The sequence below is a fragment of the Megalops cyprinoides genome, chromosome 6 (assembly GCF_013368585.1).
Source record: "Megalops cyprinoides isolate fMegCyp1 chromosome 6, fMegCyp1.pri, whole genome shotgun sequence".
In the NCBI taxonomy this organism is placed as follows: Eukaryota; Metazoa; Chordata; class Actinopteri; order Elopiformes; family Megalopidae; genus Megalops; species Megalops cyprinoides.
The window spans coordinates 4,322,465-4,341,610 of record NC_050588.1 but is presented as its reverse complement, the minus strand read 5'-3'; the positions used below and the strand labels follow the sequence as shown (position 1 = coordinate 4,341,610).

The 19,146-nt window shown below is 40.2% G+C and overlaps 1 protein-coding gene across 1 annotated transcript; it reads right to left on the bottom strand.

The window, feature by feature from the left end:
* Positions 1 to 16,983: 16,983 nt before the first annotated feature.
* Positions 16,984 to 18,045, bottom strand: LOC118779960 (neurogenic differentiation factor 4-like). Its single transcript, XM_036532317.1, has one exon. It carries the CDS (start codon positions 18,043 to 18,045, stop codon positions 16,984 to 16,986), a length of 1,062 nt encoding a protein of 353 aa, XP_036388210.1.
* Positions 18,046 to 19,146: the final 1,101 nt, after the last annotated feature.

Below are 19,146 nucleotides of genomic sequence, written 5' to 3'. Positions count from 1 at the left end.
GCCTGTGTCACTGTACATCATCCTGTATGTATTAAATAGAAGTCAAATTAATTAATTAATTAATCCTGCCTGAACTAAAACAATTAAAATTTCTCTTCTCACACCTTAGTGTGTAATTATTTAAAGAGACCCATAAAACTGGGGAGGCTACAGGCTGTCCACACTGTCCTTGATAGTAACAATACTAACTAAAATTTAGGACTATAATATTCGTCCAACCTGAAAACACATATGCACACACACAGAAACACACACGCACACACACGCATGCACACACTCACACAAGCAAGTCTTGGACTCCGCACAAACACGCACCCATGAAAACTCTCACCCACACACTACACCCCTCCCCCAGATTCCCTCCCAGCACAGATGGGAGGGGGAGACACAGGGGGCGAGGAAGGGCAGCAGTTTGGAGTAGTAAGCACATTTCATCATCTTAGGGCATTAGGATAGAGTTACAGGGGAATGCTTTCTCCCTTGCTCCGTCACCTCTCTCCCCCTTTCCAGATCACTCATAAAATGTTCAAGACAACTGTCCAGTAAAATTGTCATCTTAACCTAGGGCTTTGGCTGTGTCTTATTTCTCCCCTCTGTGTTGTATGTGGTGAGGGCCATATATGCGATTAACCATTCAACACAACTTGCCGTGGGGCAGAGCAGCTGCAGACCAGGAGAATAAGCTAGAATGTCCTTCACTAGTGACATCTAGTGGTGCTGAGCCTCCACCACAACTGTCAGTTGATCCAAGATGGCGCATCTGGGTGACAAGAGCACAATCAAGGCAGCTGATAGGTGCTCACAGTCAGACCTCCCAAGGGTCTCAAAGCCTGGTGTCAGCCTGGTGGGCAGAGTGGTGTCAGTAACAAGCACACACACAGGGACCTAATGTAACTGCTGTTTTTGTTTGACCGCGTGGTTTGTTCCTGATATCGGGCAGGCATAGAGTGAGCCAGAGGTGACGGAACCTGGAGACCCAAGGGGGCAGTGGGCAGTTTGCTCACATCTGTGGTGGTTATTGGTTCAAATCTCCCCTGTGGCACTACTGTTATACATTTGAGCAAAGCATTTAACCTTAGCTGCCTTATTAAATATCATGTAATGTGTTGAAACTGCAAGATAAGTAAATCACTCTTGACAAGCATCTGCTAAGCGTATCAGTGAAATGCATATTAGAAGAATATGAATGAAGAATAAAAGTATAAATATATATATAGTATAAAATATAAAGGGAAAGGCATGAGACCGAGGAGCTACCAAAGGGAGAAACAGGGCCCATCTGTTAGAGACAGCATATGGACAAACCACACAGGGATCCCATGGAGCTATGAAGAAAACATGAATTAATAGCTGTTTTAGGAAAAGTTGACATTCTGCCTAAACTTTCCTTGTTATCTTCACTACTGAATGAAATCATCCATATTCACACTTAGAGCTTGCCTTTCCATGCATTTCCTGTTTTGGTGTCCAGTCCAATGTACTGGTGCCTCACTGTGCAGTTTAAATTTCTATATCCTTTTCTTTATGTTGTTTTTTTTTCATCTATACTCACACTTGTGAATGTCTTTGAACATTGTATTAGGAATCAGCAGACAGGCTTGAAAGCAAGACAGGTGTGAAAGCAAAAGAAATTAGCATGAAGCTCTCGCAGGGTTTTGTCATCACATCTTTCAGGATGGCAGGAATAGGTCATCTCTTCTGTCACCTATTGTCCTAGTGTCACTGTTTTTCCCATGAACCCCTGGTTAGGCTGCCCTTTTATTACCCTTTTACTACCCTGCTTGCAGCTGGTGGAAGCAGGAAGAAAATGCAGAAATGAGAAAGAGACTCAGTTTTTGAGTTTTTCTCTTAAGACTTAATGCTCCCTAGCACAGCTGGAAGTGATGACTAGTAAGCTAGTGACAATTAGCTGTAAGGCAAACCACTGTAAAATCTGTCGAGGCTGAGAAATAAGAGCTACCCAGCTAATTTGTATTTCAAAAGAAAAAATGGCTACATAAAACAACAGCAAAAGTTTGACTAGTGCATGATAATCCCTTCATAAAAAAGATCAGTGAATCTACAAGTTGCATGCTGTTAAGTCATACTAAATTCCACTCAATATGTTTGTTTTAGAAAGTAACATTGGCCAGCTAGCTAACTAACTACTCTTGGAAGGTTTTTTTATATTTTTGTTGAATGAAAGAATGACTTTGGAACACCTGTTGGATCTTTAAGGTCAAGGCCAAGGAGCAATTCAAAAGTAAGATGAAAGGACTATCAGTGTTAGCACTATATCACTGTCTGGGTTGCTGCATTTTTACACAAGGGTATCGTCTTCACAAGCAACTTCATTCAGTCAAACTGAGTGACTAGACTCAATGTCTTGATATGCTTTCATCCCTGTCATCTCATACCAAATCAATAAAGTAAAAAATAGAAATAAATTAGCACCAGATTTAAATGAGTTCCAATCCTTTAAATAAATGTTGTTTCTTTTACCTATGTTTATGATCCCATTGATTGACTTAGGTCTAGGTCTGGGAGTAGCTTATAGGACATGCCCCCTGTCCTTTTGTGTCTGTAAGAGTATCTTACAGGACCTTTTCCCTGTCCTTTGCTCAATGGGCATATTTTATAGGCCCTCATCCCTGTCCACTGCATAATCGACATATCTTATAAGACATGCTTCCTGTCTTTTATATAATGGGCATATTTTACAGGACCTCATCCCTGTCTTTTGTTTAATGGGCATATCTGATAAGACCTGTTCCATATCCTCTTTGCTTGATGCCCTTTTCCTTCTCTCAAAACAGTGTTAAATTAGAGGTCTCAACGAACCCATTGATGATTCAATTAACACCCTTTCAAGTGCAGGAGAGCCAAACACAAATACATACAGTGTATATAATTATCATTAAAAAGACTATCAAGCAGCATGTTGTTTGAGGGGGTTTTTCCGAGGCCCTCTTAGAACACGCTTGTCTTCTGAACGAGCTTGTGACTAATTGAGGTCATTGAAAAATTAAATGGATAAATGCCCTTGATTAATCAATCACATATCCGACCCTGGTGATAATTAACTATGTTTAGGAGAGGGCAAGGGTGTAGCTTGAGTTGCGTGCGTTCAGTTTTTCATTACAGCCAATTACCAAGCAGCCTGACTGCTTTCATTAACTGTTAAAAGTGAGCTGCTAACAGAGTTTCCTGCCCATACAGTCTACATGTTTATGATCACAAGGTTAATTCAGTCATCAGAATGAAAGTGTGTATAAAACTACCACAGACTGCTGCCCTCTGTTTGGCATTCCCAGCAGAGCAGAAATTAGTTTATTTTTTCTAAGTTCTGATATTAAGGACTGAGTGCAAATATGGTTTATGACATCCAGTCAGTAAGTATTCATTGACCCTTCAGCTACCCCAGAGAGTGGTGCTCAGCTGTATCTAAAGCTGGTGCAGGAGTATGGAGTTTGGTAAACTGTGCATTACACCTTAACAACTTGCTGGCAATGCATTGGGGATGAGAGCTTCATTGGAATTCCTAGATTAAAATTTCAATTGAATACATCTGTAACTTCTGCATCGATTAGATGGGATGCATTGAAAGTTTATATCAGAGGTCAAATGGTGAGCTATACCAGGAACAGATCAAATAAACATCGCTTGCAAATGATGGAGCTTGAAGGAGATATAAGGCAACTTAATACATAATGTGCATATACATAATACAAGAGAGACAAGACAGAAACTAGCCATACTTAGAGCAAAATATCATGAGTCGTCCACTGATAATGCTCTTGCTGGGATAATGAGACTAAGGCAAACATATTATGACCGGGGAGAGAGGGCAGGAAAATTATTAGCCTGGCGCATTAAAACCCAACAAAATGAAAGATCAAACAATGAAATTGAAACCACAAATGGAGACAAAATAACAAATCCACAGGAAATCAATAACTTGTTTGAAGCATATTATTCCCAGTTATACTCATCGGATTACCCAACAGCTACTGAAAGTAGGGCTGCTCGATTATGCCAAAAATCATAATCACGACTATTTTGGTCAATATTGCGATCACGATTATTTAACACGATTACTCATTGACTTTGGAAACACCATGCATTTTTTTTTTTTTAAATCCCTTTTAACCCTTTTGCGCGTGCGGCCACACCAATGTGATTAGCCGTTTATGCTAAAACCGGTGCAATTAGAACACTTGATTGAAAATTTTTGCTTTGAGGAAACAGCGACTTAACATTAAAAAATATAGCAAATGCTAATTGAAAACTATGAGAAGCTTAATAATGCTAATGAAAACATAATGAACCATGCAACATAACACACGCTACATAGCATAAAAATAAGTTACGTGTGAAAGGGTTAACAGTGGATTTTCTTGAACTTTAAATATAATTCAACTGAAAAACAATGTACATATATGTATATATATATATATATATGTATATATATATATATATATCAATAAGTAATGCGGCACAATAATCGTTTTATCTCAATTATCTTGTTTTCATAATCATTGGAAGCCATTATTGAATAGATACAATGCTACTGTACCCGATTTGTGTATTAAATGTAGCACTCAGGGAGGCTCACTGTATCATTTTCTCATGTCACGAGTGTAAAATTGCCCACATGTCCAAGATTATGTATTTTTGGACTCTTTCGTGCTGACTATCACCTAAATAGCAAAAAGAAAATGCTTATCTTTTTTTATTTTAAGCAAAATATACAATTGCTCAGTTTTGGAAATCTGTCAGTAAACCAAGTATTCAGTGTTGGCTTGACGAACTATCACACTCACTTGCTCTTGAAAAACACATTTGTGATAAAAAAAAAATATATATATTCTGCTTTTGAAACCATATGGGGCTCTTTTATGGAGTTTTTAGAGGGGGCAGAATTTGTAAACAAATTTGTATCAGCCTTTTAGCCATGAACTGCCCTATGCTATTTCACAATGTATTTGAACATTTTATATCGGAAGTCCTGATGAGGTGTCAAGATGTGCCTTAGGGTGAGTTTTGTTGTTTTTTTTCCTTTCCTTCTCCTTCTTGTTTGTTCTTGGATCTGTTTGTTACTTCATATTGAGAAAACTAATAAACACATTGTACTAAAAAATGCACATGGTGAGACATGCTCCCCATACAAACTCTGCTTTAGTGCATTGTCTGTCACTGTCTTGTAGAATTATGCCCTCTCCTGGTGACTTTGAGGTATTGCCTCATTATTGACGACAGAGGGGACAAATGAGGAAAAATAACCAATGTGGCTTTGATACCATATATTGGTCAAAAGTATTTCTGCCGCCACCTGTTAATTGTCTTCACTGCCACCAGGTGTAGGCAACGCCCTTGTTAAACAACTATCAATAAATCTCCCTAATAATATCTATTTCAAGTAATATCTTGAAACATAAAGAATAGTTTATGTTATATGTGCTAGTCCTCTTCCACAAGTTAGATTAGACATATTTACAGCCAGTGAGCACATCATATATTTAAAATGTGTATCCTGTAATATTGTGTCAACTTTCAAAAACTTGAATGGAGAAGCAAATCTCTTTTGCATGCCTTGTGCATCCCTATTATGACCACTAGGTGGCACTTTGGCATCAGCATTACTGCCTGTGTTTTCTTCCTGTTCTCATACAGGCAGAGATGAGACGGCCTCCTTTCACAAGCAGAAGTGATGTTATTGTCGGCACACAACTAAGTTCCTTTTTGTGCAATGCTACTGCTGTGTCTGCTGAACGGGTAGAGGAGAACCCCAATTTTCCTCATCCCTCTCTCCCCCTACTGACCGTTGACCTTGGGCAGATGGTGTTTAAGCTCCACCCTCTCTCCTAGCAGCAACTGTTGCCGTAGTGACATCTGCCCATTTAAGAGCTCCCAGAACTGACTGGGGTGGGCCGGAACTGAGCTGGCAGAGAGGAAAATAATTTGAGGCAAGATGACATTAGAGGAAGTTCATCTGGGTATGCAGTACTGGAATCATGGACTGTGGAGTCCTTTTGAGGCTATAAGAAAGAGGAAATAGCCACGTAACATGGTACAGTACTCATCTAACTTCCTCTCAAGCAGAAAGTATTCACAGCTTGAAAGATACTAATGTAACTCTTTATTTAATGTCTGTTTGTACATTGGGTTACTTTAACACCATTCCACCAACAGTGGCAATGATTCCCCAAAATGATTTTGCAGTCTCAAGAGGTTTGCCTCTTGCCAATGATTTTTCTTCTATAATGTACCATAGGTACCTGATCTTGTTAGTGTACACTGAAGCAGTCATTTTTCTTAATTATTTCAGTTCCACACATTGATGATCCAAAACCAAGTACACATAACACATAAGCCCCAGGCAGAACTGTACAATTCAGAGAACTAATTAAAAACTGGAAACCTCAACACATACAGAAATACAAAGACAAACGCTTGGGTGGAAAAAAAACAAGCACACACATTACAGCTGTCAAATAAATTCATAGATGCTGTTTGTTGCAAATTGATTAAGATGTAAAAAAAGGCAGAGACAGAAATTAACCAATCACAGTCCATGAAAACAGGAGAACATGCTCAAAAAAGGAAAAAAAACATTTGATAACTGTGAAGCAGGAGAGAATGAAGCCTGGGTTCAAACACACTGTATACACGCATACCTACAGGTCTACTCAGTCATTTACATTAATACATGTACAGTTTACATGATTACATGCACCACTTCCAAATTTTATACACAGTCAGGGTAGGAGAGATTGGTGATGTGTTTGTGGTGTGTGTGTGTGTGTGTGTGTGTGTGTGGGGGGGGGGGGGGGGGGGGTTATGTGAGTATAATGAGAGAGTTCACGTGGTGTGGGGGGATTATCGATGTGATTCCCTTTCCTCCTTCCTCTACTGTTATGCGTGAATGCAGTGAGACAGTGTTAGGGGGTGGGTGGGGGGAGATTAGCGATGCCATCCCCTCTCCCTCTTTCTCTGACTCTGGATTAATGTCTAATGCAGCTCTTTGGACACTGAGATCAGATCAGCTGCTTAATTCCCCTTCATCCTTTCACCCCAGAGCAAACAGAAAAAAAATAAAATCAAACATTTGCCACAAAAAAAAACAAAGTAATGCATCACTCCCCACTAGTGAGGGGAGGGATAGGAAGAAGAATCCAAATAATTTCAAATAGAATACTGCACATTTTTAGCATATTATAAAGTCAATTATAATTATTTAATTGTACCTTTAGAGAATTATAGTATACTACAGGGGTGGAAATCAGACAGACTATTGTGATTAGAATCTATCCAGTCTGTCCCAGTGGCAGAGATTTTTTTGTGTAAGACAAAACCATGTGCTCTACATTTTATGCCTTCCCCTAAATATCTTTGATCACACATTGATGAAAATTCATCAATCCATGCAAGTAATGTTTATATAATATAAGTTCTTCTCTACATCAATTTGATGATGAACTGACAGACTCAGGGTGTGAATGGGGTGTGATGCTCAGTACCTCATCAGATAAATGGAGAAGATGCAGTCACTTTTTTACATATAATTCTTTTTTTGGTATCACTGGGCTGGCAATTTTCCAAGTACATCTTTATCACATTACGCATCATGGTTCTGAGATATTTTAACTGTCTTTACTGCATTTGAAATTTGCTCAACCAAAGTTACATTTATGAGCTGTTGACTCCACCGATATTCATACATGTTACGTTACTGATCATCATTACTGTTCCGCACTTAAACCCACTGTACTCTAATATAAGCTGTCTGTGTTACAGTTGAGTTATTGCTCATTTAAGTTAGATGGCTGTAATGCTAATTATACACAGAACTAAAACTACACAGAACTATGTTCACAAGTTATGGCCTACAATAAACAATATGATATAATGAATGATGCTTCGATAACCATAGGAGAATGCACTACGATCTTTAATATTGCTGTCCTCACAGGCACATTAAGGATTGATATGACTATTTATGTAACCCGAAACCCTTGATTGCATAAACTAGTGAATTCATATTAATATCAAATTCAATTATTATTGTCAGTACTCCAGTTCGATTTTGATTATTGCTGTTGAATTTGAGGATGGCAGCAGTGATCAATGAGGACAAAATCTTACTAACTAAGGTGGACCACAGAAGCTTATTCACATTCAATCAGCAGAAAAAGTGGCCATTGGTATAAATCTGTATTTTTTCATTGAATTAGTAAATTTGTTTGTTTATTATTATAATACTATATTATCATTATCAAGCTCAGCATTACTCCATAGAATATTGATAATAGTAATATTCACTGCTCAGGTGGCGTTTTTTGTTTATTGAGAGTGGTAATGTGACTTTGCTTAGATTTGATGTGTCACTGGGGTGTCTGAGCACAACAGATGGATGGACAGATGTTCCCACCCCAAAAAGTTCACAACCTGCGGGACAGAAAAGTGTGCTCCATCTGTTCTGCAGACACCAAGTCCCACTGTCTGGCCCCCAAGCCCACCCATCCCCTCACCCCGGGCTGTGCTACGCCCACATCTTTCACACCCCATCGCCATACACACTTCCACTGTGCTTTCATGCCGAAGCAGACAAACATACATTTAGGCAAACTGGCAGATAATGTGATACTGACAATGACAATGACTATTCATACTAATATAACAGAGCACAAGAAATACTGAACAAGATATCAAGCAAATACAGCAGTAAAAACGCGGGGCCAGAATCAGTCCCACTTTGAAACTCCACCTCTAAGAAGCGAGCAAGCCGATCATAAGGATCACTTAGGTTCCGTTACAACATGTATTACAATTCTCAGTGGAGTGCAATGGTACATAATTAAGGAAGAAAAAACAGTGTTCTTCATACTAATTACCAAAGCACCTAGCAAGTAAAATATTTTGAGTAAATGGCCATGCAGTTTAGCTGAATGTCTGGATGTCAATCAACGTGGCAGGAATAAGACAATATCTGCAAGTGAAAAAGGCTGCCTTCTGGAATCCTATGATAGATTTAGGACCTATGAAATGAGACTGTGAAGCCTGGAATTCTACAGCCTATAGTGAAGAACTGTCACAGCATGACAATGAATGCCAACAGGCAAGGTACTTCAGCAGTAATTATCTTGAAAGCATTCAGAAACAAGTACCATGAGTCAATTTGTGTTCTACTTTAGTTGAGAAAACTGACAGAAAATTAAAATTTAAAATACATTTAGTACAGTGTCACATTGTTTTTATTTATTCAGATTAATAATGGATTATATAAAATTCTGAACACTTACTTTTTATTCCATTCTGAACAAGTACTTTTTATTCCATGTTTCCAGAGCTATTAATCAAAATAAACCAGCTGTTTGAAACATAGTCACTTGTATTATTATAGCATCATTACAAAATTGTTTAAAATAACGGCAAATTGTAGAGTCATAACCCCCTTCACACGTGGCTGTATGCTCTCAGTCATGGGCCTCTTTCCATTGTGAGCGACATGCATTCAGAGTGGAAATGAGTCCAAAACGGGGGTGTGTTACTATTATATATAGCTGTAGTTGTCAGGACACATTGAGCAAAGTTTTTTGTCATTCTTCTCTTACTTATGAGTATGCAATAAACTGATCTATTAAACTCTGGGTGGTTCTATTTGGGCTACTAACAGTGACATGAGACCATTTCAGGGGAAGACAACTGGAGGTATTTGGATTTCTGTCCTAATGTTCAAATCTCTTCTGTTCAATTCAAATCAGGTCAAACAGTGGCTAATATTAACAAGGGTGATGCCATTTGTACAGGCTATTTCTATGCAGTCAGCCTACATGAGTAGAAAAAAACACAAAATAATCATATGTGTGTCGGCTGTGCATTGATTGTAACTAACATCATATATTTAAGCATGTGTATCGCAAATATTAACAGCATCTAAATGAAGCAAGCTGAATGTAAGGCAGCTAGAAATAAAACCCTGTTAGCTAACATTAGCTAGGTGAAATGAGTTGTCTCATGATGGTACAAGCCATAGACTTCTTCTAAAGAGTAGATTTGATACAGGCACACATAAATAAAAATTAAAATGTGTAGGTGGCAGGAACTGGCAGTTCACTTGAAAAGGCTGAGAGACAGCGAGACCAGGGGGCTGAAGTTTCTGCAGCTGTAGCTAACTTCTCCTCTTATGGTTAAATATCCCATATTAGCTACCTTCTCTATCAGAAACAGTAGTTTTAATTCTGTCCATTTGTTATTTAGCATATTAACATAACTACCTATCTAACATTGGACAATTAAACAATGCTAGCTGGTGGCACTCAGTCTCCCACCAGAGACTGTATTTGGTGGGTTTGTGGCTGTATAGGTTCTCTGTTATATCACTCAGGCCTCTCCTCAGCCAAGCCACTCAATTTGTCCTTGTTATTGTCTGCTCAAATCTCTGAAATAACTGCAGTTAAAATGTATCTCACAGGGTGAACATGAAAGCCATCCCTCTTCCAGTTGACAGTTCCATTGGCATTATTTGGAGAGGCAACACTTGACAATCCTGAGTGTTGAGATAGAGCAGACTGATATGAAATGCTAAAGCCTAATGATTTAAAGAATGTGCTTTGTTCAAGCACTCAAACTTTTGCTTTGTAACATTCTTTTAAAGGCTCTGTTACATACATAGAGACAGAATGTGAAGTCCCACTTTGCTCTTTTAATTTTTGATATCATGCAGAACAATGCCAAGGCTGACCATGCATTTCAGGTTGTCCTGTCATCCCATAACCCAAAGAACAATAGTTCTTAAAGGTATAACACTCAGGTAACACTCAGCTGAGAGTATAATGTCTTTACATGCAACAGTGAACACAGCAGGCTAGAAATGGTTTGAACCATGAGGCTGCTCCTTCCATCAATAGGTACCAGAAAAGGGTGTGCTGACCAGCTGAGATGCTTGTGCAATTTTCCTTCTGTTTTTCAATTTGCCAGCCTCTTAACTTTGGCTTAAAACATAGCTCTTGAAATTCATAATTACTGGTAGCAGTAGTAATTGTTGTAGTAGCCAGAATGGTACCTTTGAATGCTTATTATTTCTACTACCACAACTGCTACAAGTATAATTTCCAGGTATTATTGCCTTTCTTTTCTTCCTTTCCATTCTGTCAGTAATGCCTCCAGTATTTTTCTAAACATCTAAACACTTTGTTTCTTTCATTAACATTGCATGGTGTTTACCCATTACATACTTTATTTTCACTTCAAGCAAATAAAGCACCCAGGATTAGTCTAATCCATATAGAAAAATAAATCAGTGTATTTCTCTAAAGTCAAAGTTAAATCAGCTTTAGCACCAGGATTATAGGCACGTTAAAAAAAAATGTGCCTACATCTCCACTGAGCATTGACATTAACTTTAAAAACGGCACGCCGTTGCCATTGTACCTGTTGTTGTGTCAGTTTTACAGGCAAGATAAAGTCTGACTAAAAGCGACTAAAAGCAATAGTGACTAAAAGCAGCAATATGTGCACTTACATGATCAATACATCCAATGACCCTGACACAGGATGACCCTTCACCCCTGTCATGTGACTCTTTAGTTGGTGAGCTTGTGTCAGACAAAAGCAAGTATGAAAGGGCAGGTAGACAGCTAGATATGCATAAGCTGACATCTGTGAGATGTTCTCATTTTCTATTTGTCTTCTTCCTACTCTTTCCTCTGTTTCATTCCATTTCAATTGCCTTATTATATTTTACTGAAGGGTGGTTTAGGTGTATTTCCCATAAAATGATATCACATTTTTACTTTCTTTTTATCTTTATATTACAGTCTGCCCCATTACATGTAATGGTGTGGAAATATTGTATGTACAAGTGCTTTCTCAACATTCATATCAGCATCTGCTAAGGATAGTATATTTAGTATGACTCTCTGTCTTTGTGTGAGTGGGTATGTATATGTGTGTGTGCATGTTTGCCTGCATCTGACTGTACGTTTGAGTCTGTTACTCTGTGGTAACCCCAGTTTGAAAGCAAGGGATTATTACATCACAGACTCTGATTAAAACCTTCCAGCCTCCTATGGACGCTGTTCTTAATCACAATGCTTTATCCCAGACTCACTCAGGACCCACAGGCCAGCAGTGTTAGAGTAATGGATTACAGCTTTGAAAGAAAAAAAGGGAGTTTCAGACTGGGCTTAAGGTCTCCTTCATTCAGTCTCACTCTGTCTGTTTTTCAGTAAATTTTCTATTGGAAATATACTGGATATCTCACTTTCTGCCACCATGTGTGTTTGATACATTTCAAAGCTAACACAAAATTAAATCCAATACAGTGAATCATTAGCCATTGCTTTTTTGTTGTTTTTTCACCTGTCTTTTCTGTTCATTCTGTTTATGGTTGTAAAGAAGAGCGGTTGACATTGCAGAGTTAGTGTCATCTTGGTACCCAGCATGTTCTTTTGCAGGTGTTGAATGTGATTGCTCTTTTTTTATATGTAATAATAAAGGATTTTTAGACTTGTACACATTGTTTGGAATTTCCTTATGTAACCTTAGGATACTTTTGCTGAACTGTAGTTGCAGGTTTTCATTTATATGTTTGTGCAATTTTTTGTGCTTGTAGACCCTACACTTTGCTGTCATAAAGTACAGTTGGTAATATGACTGATTTGGATATTTTGACCCAAATCCTTATTGGGATTTCTGTTTGAACTGATCATTAGCATAGATGGCATAGAAAGTCCCTCTTGCTTCCTGCTACAGTACCTTCATGGCAGCACAAGTGTCCAGTAGGACAATTTTTTTTAACCTAAATATGTGTAGTGAGTGAGTTGTTTTTTGTATGTTAGTGGTACTTACTAAAAAGTTTTGATTTGTTCCCTGAGATATGGATCTTTTATTTAGTTAATATTTTTTGTCTTTTTCTGGTTTACTGTCAGGGCCCAATTGTGACAGAACTGTTCCAGCACATCCAAGTTGTGCTGTAGGATCTCTTTTGTGGGTGACAGCAGAACCAGGTCGTCTGCATTTCATTTCAGTGTCTTGTAAGATGAGACCAGGTGTTACTTACTGCTCCAATAATTTAGCTAATTCATTAATGTAAATGATAAATAGGGTGGGACTTAGTCCGCATCTCTGTCTCACACCTCTACTCTGACTGAAGAAATCTGTTTATCTCCCATTTTTACTGGGCATTTGTTATTTCTATATATATTGATTGAAATATATCAACATATGTTCTCCCTAATCCACTTTCACTTTAAAGAATATCACCTTATGACATGAATCCAATATGACTTTTACCCTAGGCATTACACTTGGTAAGGAAGTCCGTAAGTCTCTCACTGTCTTTCTCCCCTTTGTCACCTGTCATGTTTGAATCATTCAAAATTGTCAAAAGCTCTAACTAATTCTAACCTATTCTCCTGCAGCCACATCTTGAATGACCTGGGTCCTCACCAGAATGGCAATTTACATTTCCAAAAGATGGTGGCCTAATTCTGAAAAATTCTATACCACCGGACCCCTTCCCCCTCCTCACATGCAGAGCAGCAATCAGAGCCTCTCAGCCTCACCTGCCTGTGTGTGCAGCTATGTGCCATTTCCCAGCAGACGGGAGACCCATGCCTATGGAGGGGGCTGCTGGGGTGAAGGAGAACCTTGTTCGCCTCAGTCCCCACATCATGTCTGTCCAATTTGGTCCCAGCTGTCAGTCAGGGACCCCCTTCTACCACCACCACCACCACCTCCCACCCACTGTTCTCCCAGCTGTCTTTCTTCCCCAAACGAGAAGCCTCACAACAATTCAGGTCAGAGGTCAAGAGAAAGAACAGGCTGCGCTCACAATGGGCCAGTGGCGCCCACAAACACAATTGCTCCCTTTTTCCCCCCTCTCTTTTGTCTCACTCCACATAGAAGAGAAAGACAAGCCTGAGGAGCTGATGATTGGGGGTGCATTAAAACAAGAGCCCCACAAGTGTGTTTCCCTCTAACCAATCCCGAAAGGGCTAATATGATAAACACACAAGCACACCGTCTCTCAGCCTCCCCATCTTTCTCTCCCCGCTCCATCTTTCCTCGCTGCCACTCTCCTCTTTATGTCCCTGAAGACCTTTCATAGTCTCAGATAGCAGTCCCACAATCACATTCAACACCATTGGTGAAGTCAATGATTGACTCCCTTTATATGTTCTTTTAGCCAGAAATGCACAAGTCAGTGTCGCAGGACAGACAGCAGATGGAGGCCTGCCACAAAAGCACCCTTGTCATCCACGCCAATGTCAGTGGGGTGCAGGTTCCCAAAAACTTTCCGCAGAGCAGCCAACTGGCAAAGCAAATATTCAAGTTAATAACTATGGGCAGACAACTTTTTTGTGGAGATTGTTACTTGCAGGTCTGTTTGCAGAAATGGTGAGCAGTTTTTTGAAGCTTTGGGGCAATGGCCCAAGGGAGGGAAAGGGGGAAAGTGAGGAAAGACACAAATAATAGAACACTCCCCTTGTGTCGGGTTCACCTGTTCCCCGGTCCGACGTTCCCATGTGTGTCTTTGTGGGCTCACTGGCAGCAGAGGCAGTCCTATGGTGCGGTCCATGACTGATGACTCCCATTCAGTCCAAGCACAACACAACAAAGATTAAAGACTGCCAAAAACCAGCTTTATCCACAGCTTCATCCATTTTTTTTAGTTTCTTAAAGGAAATTGACACTTCATTGAGGAATGGTGAGAGGGTGCTGTTAAGACAGCTGTCCTTGGCTTACAACATTTAACAGATTACATTTAAATTTGGATTTGAATATTCACTTCTACTTTTTTAATGTTACACTTCACCTCTCTGGAAATGATTTTTTTTAATGGTAGAGTGAAGGCTTTATAAATACAAAAATTTATTTTTGGCTTTAGATAAGCAGGTGTGTATGCATTATTACCCATGAACATGGGTTTAAGGTGAAGAAAAATAATCCAGTAAAACAGAGACAGAAGTTTTTTGTTGAAAAACCTTTATTTAATTCAAAAACATACCTCATTTTAGTCTATTTCCCTTTAAAAAGTGGAAATTTGTACAAAAAGGACAAACGTTCATAATAGGATGAGAGATTTTTTTTCATTTCAGTATTTATACAAAATATACTCCTTATGGAAGGAGAGTGAGGGCTACAAAATTGTTTTGAATTTTTAATGCTTATCTTTTTTATCATTAAAATAAATGTGATTTCTGGTATTACATCAGAAAGTGAGTTTGCATAGTTAACTGAAATTGGCTTCTCATGGCATTTGTATAAGGAGGCGGTAATAAAGCTGTCACTGTCTTGTGGACGCTGCAGTAACTGAACACTTGCAGCGTTACTGAACACTTCTCTCTATTACCTTCTGTCTATTAAATGGCTTGATCACGAATGAAATTTTGGTTTTGTTAATGAAATTATTTAATATCATTATAGATACAGACTTTTTCCCTCTTCTCTGAATGCCATCCCTCTCAACTGTTCTGACAGTTAAGCAGCTTAAAGATGTAAGTACTGTGGCTGAATAGAAAGAGGCTTAAAGCTCACATTATTTTCATTCGTTGTTGAAGCAGCGGAACGGATGTGCGCCTCCTCCTTCACTCGCAGGGCCACCACTGATGGTACCTCTTTTTATGATTTCTGTGCTAATGTGAAAGAAATAATGTGAAACTAATAAAGCCAGAGAGGGATATGTACTTCCCTTGAAACCTTTGAAAACCACTTCTGAGTAATGCAATGGCAGCCAGAGTGGCACCTTTCTGAAAGGAACTGTTTTCTTTCCCGCTATCCAAAACGAGGTGGGGCTTATCCACTCAGAGTGAAAAGTAGCATGATTTTTGTATCAAATATGACAGTAGAGTGGACATGATTTACATGTTTCTAGTTCAGCTGTTGAAATCAAGACAAGTTTTCAGATAAACTGAACTAGGGCTCATATTTTATCGTAGAAAAGAAGGAAAGAGGTTGCACTTAATTCAACAACCAAATTCCACTGTCAATAACTCATAACCATGTTATACCATTTTATTCTCATAGTCAGTATCGTTATTCTTATATTTTATTCTGATGTCAGACAATATGATGAAGAACAATTTGAATTTGATGACATGTAATGCATTTACTCCAGTGCATGGAAATATGTCTGATCAAACATGTCATTCACAGTCCCTAATCAACATTGTTACCTTTAAATAATGCATTGTATTAAGAACGTTTATTTTCTTAAGTGCAAAACAGGAACAAAACAATTTACCCAGATGATAATAACATCAAAAAGCACACACAGAAAGGGACACTTAAAATAAATAATTTAAATATGCTGCCAGTGATTGACAGGATGTTATCCAAACAGAGACAATGATCAAAATAACTAAGTACAATAGGAAACAATGCCACAATCAATGGTGATTCCAATAAATAGTAAATAAGTGTATCAATAAATACATAGGTACTTGTTTTTGACTAACAGATATGACAAGCATGGTCAGGTACATGTGTTATTAACATGGATTGTTTAGCTTCCTTGTGTTGCTGACCATGTTGTGGTGGTCAGAAGTGCTGATTTAGTCTGCATATTTAGACCTTCCTCTGGTCGCCTTTGTGAGTGTTTCTCTGTGTTAAAGGACTGAGGGATTGAGGAGGGGGGGCTCACTATGCTCATAGCCTAACAGCCTGTCTGTGTCTGTCAATCTTGTTGCTCTAATCATTCAGATCCTTCAGTAACACCCCGGAACATAAATACAACAATAACCATACAATAATAAACACAGTGAGAATGGATAGTGTCTGTCGGATTTGGGTCTCTTCTAGTGAGCACTGACAGGCAGGCTTCTCAGAGTAGTCCTCATCTCCCCTCTTGACAGAGTGCAGGGTGGGGCCAGACAGTGTAAATACAGAATGTCACCTCTTCGCCACTATCCGTTACAATGATAGAGGCTTGGGTGGGCAGGACATGCAGCGAGTGAGGGAGTCTGTCTTTGCTCTTCTCTCTCTCCTCCTGGCACGCTCTCACTCGTTGTAAATGGTGCTCATCTGTGTGCTTATATGGGCCGGGGCGAAGGAGTCAAAGGGCGTGTCCAGGGGCAGCTCGTAGCGGGATGCCTGGAAGACAGTGTGGGCCTGGTGGCCCGGGAGCCCCAGGGGAGAGGGCGTGTAGTGATGGGAGGGGAGGTAATGGGCACCGTGGACTCCCTGGGTGGGGCAGACGGTGTAGTTCCTCTCCCCCTCATGAGGCGAGGGCTCTTGCTTCAGGGCGAAGTTGCCGCTGATGCTGAGGGGGGGCGTCAGAGGCCCCTCGTAAGGGGGTGTGCCGGCGCCACCCTCGATCGGCGAGGGGGTCTCATAGGCAGCGCCCTTGAAGCTCTTCACCTGCAGGAGGTGAGAAGCCTCCACGGAGCCGTAGGGAGGGCTGGGCAGGCCGGGAGAGGGGTAGCTGAGCGGGTGCCCCTGCGGTCCACCCCCCACGACCCCCGCCAGACCCCCACACTTCTCATCCAGCTTGTCCAGCAGCATGGACGCCGGCCCTAGCTGCAGGCACCCAGCCACCAGGTTGCTGGTGGGCTGCGAGAGCCCCTTGCAGAGCATCTCCACAAAGCCACGGCTCTCGGTGGACTGGCTGCCCTCCAGCACCTCCGACAGGGCCCAGATGTAGTTGCGGGCCAGTCGCAGGGTCTCGATCTTGGACAGCTTCTGGGTCTTGGAGTAGCAGGGCATGACGCTGCGCAGGTTCTCCAGGGCATCGTTCAGCCCGTGCATGCGTGAGCGCTCGCGAGCGTTGGCCTTCACCCGCCGGGCGCGGAACCTCTCCAGCCTGGCCTTGGTCATCTTCTTCTTCTTGGGACCCCGCCGCTTGGGCGCCCTCTCTCCCTCCACGCCCCCGTCCTCCTCCTCCTCCTCTTCTTCCTCCTCCATATCCTCACTCCCCAACTCCCTGTTGCTCCGCCCACACCTGTCCAGCGCAAAGTGCCCCACCTCCTCCCCGTCCTGGGAACTCATGTCTTCATCCATCCAGCCCAGAGAGCTCACCAGCTCAGCCACATCTCCTGGCTTCCCGTAAGGCTTGGTCATCATTGTGTCCTGAGGGCAGGAAACAAACCTAATAGGTTACTCTCATATGAACATTATCTAACAAAGCGATTTCAGAACAATCAAAAATGTAAACGAATGAATGGCACCTGCTGAGCGAATTCCATTTTTATGAGTTTTGGAAGCAGTGACCCAGGCCCTGAACTGGAACTTTTTCCACTGACCTAGGAACACCCTCCATATTCTGAGTCTTATCTCTTAAGGACAGTCTTAATCTGGTAACAATGCAATTCATAAAAATACAGTGTTAGTTACTTGTGTAAAGGTGTTCTATCTATATTGAAATACATGGCAAATGCATATGTAAACCTACAATGTTCTCTACAATATTCTTGTTTCATTTTCTCTTCTCTAACCAGTAAGGATTGGTTATAATAACAATAATTTATGGTTAATAATAATTTATAACCAATATAGGCACAAAATACACTAAAATCACTAACTGAATGTCCTGGTCCTCCTAAGAAATCGTTGACTTCTAATAAGAGTCTCCCCTCATTTTTTCAGAATCTTCTGGTTGCTTTCCCCTAGTTTAACAGTTCTGTTCAATCAGCTTTCTCACCCCATTTGAGTTCTATAGAAATCTTTCACTTATTTTCTCACCTCCATATTGCACAACAAAACCAGATAACCTGTCACATAACAACATAATCAATAATCAAAATACACAATACACAAAATACTGTGTAATGTGGAATTTTTCACACTTTCACACTAAACCACAGGGATTTAATGTAATAATATTTTACACATTTTCAGTTCTGAAACTGTATTATTTCTGTGACATTGAATACTGCTAATGGTTGAGGAAACTGTATGCTCTGTGTACCATGAATGTGCCACATGTATCTGTTTATGAACAAGTTACACCAGTGTCTAACAAATCCATTAAATGAGAATCAGCACCTCATCTTCATAAAATTGCAAAGTATACTTAATTTCATTTAATCATATCACCTCAAGGCTAAAACCATCTTTGCAGTATGTGTTGCACAAAACCTTCACCTTTGCCCTAAAGAGTCCTCACCACACAGGGTTTTATATCCCCCTCATCCATAAATCCCCTGGCCTTAAATCTGCGGTTTA

Excerpts from the sequence above, each read along its gene's own strand:
- LOC118779960 (XM_036532317.1), bottom strand. The coding sequence starts at position 18,045 with ATGATGACCAAGCCTTACGGGAAGCCAGGAGATGTGGCTGAGCTGGTG.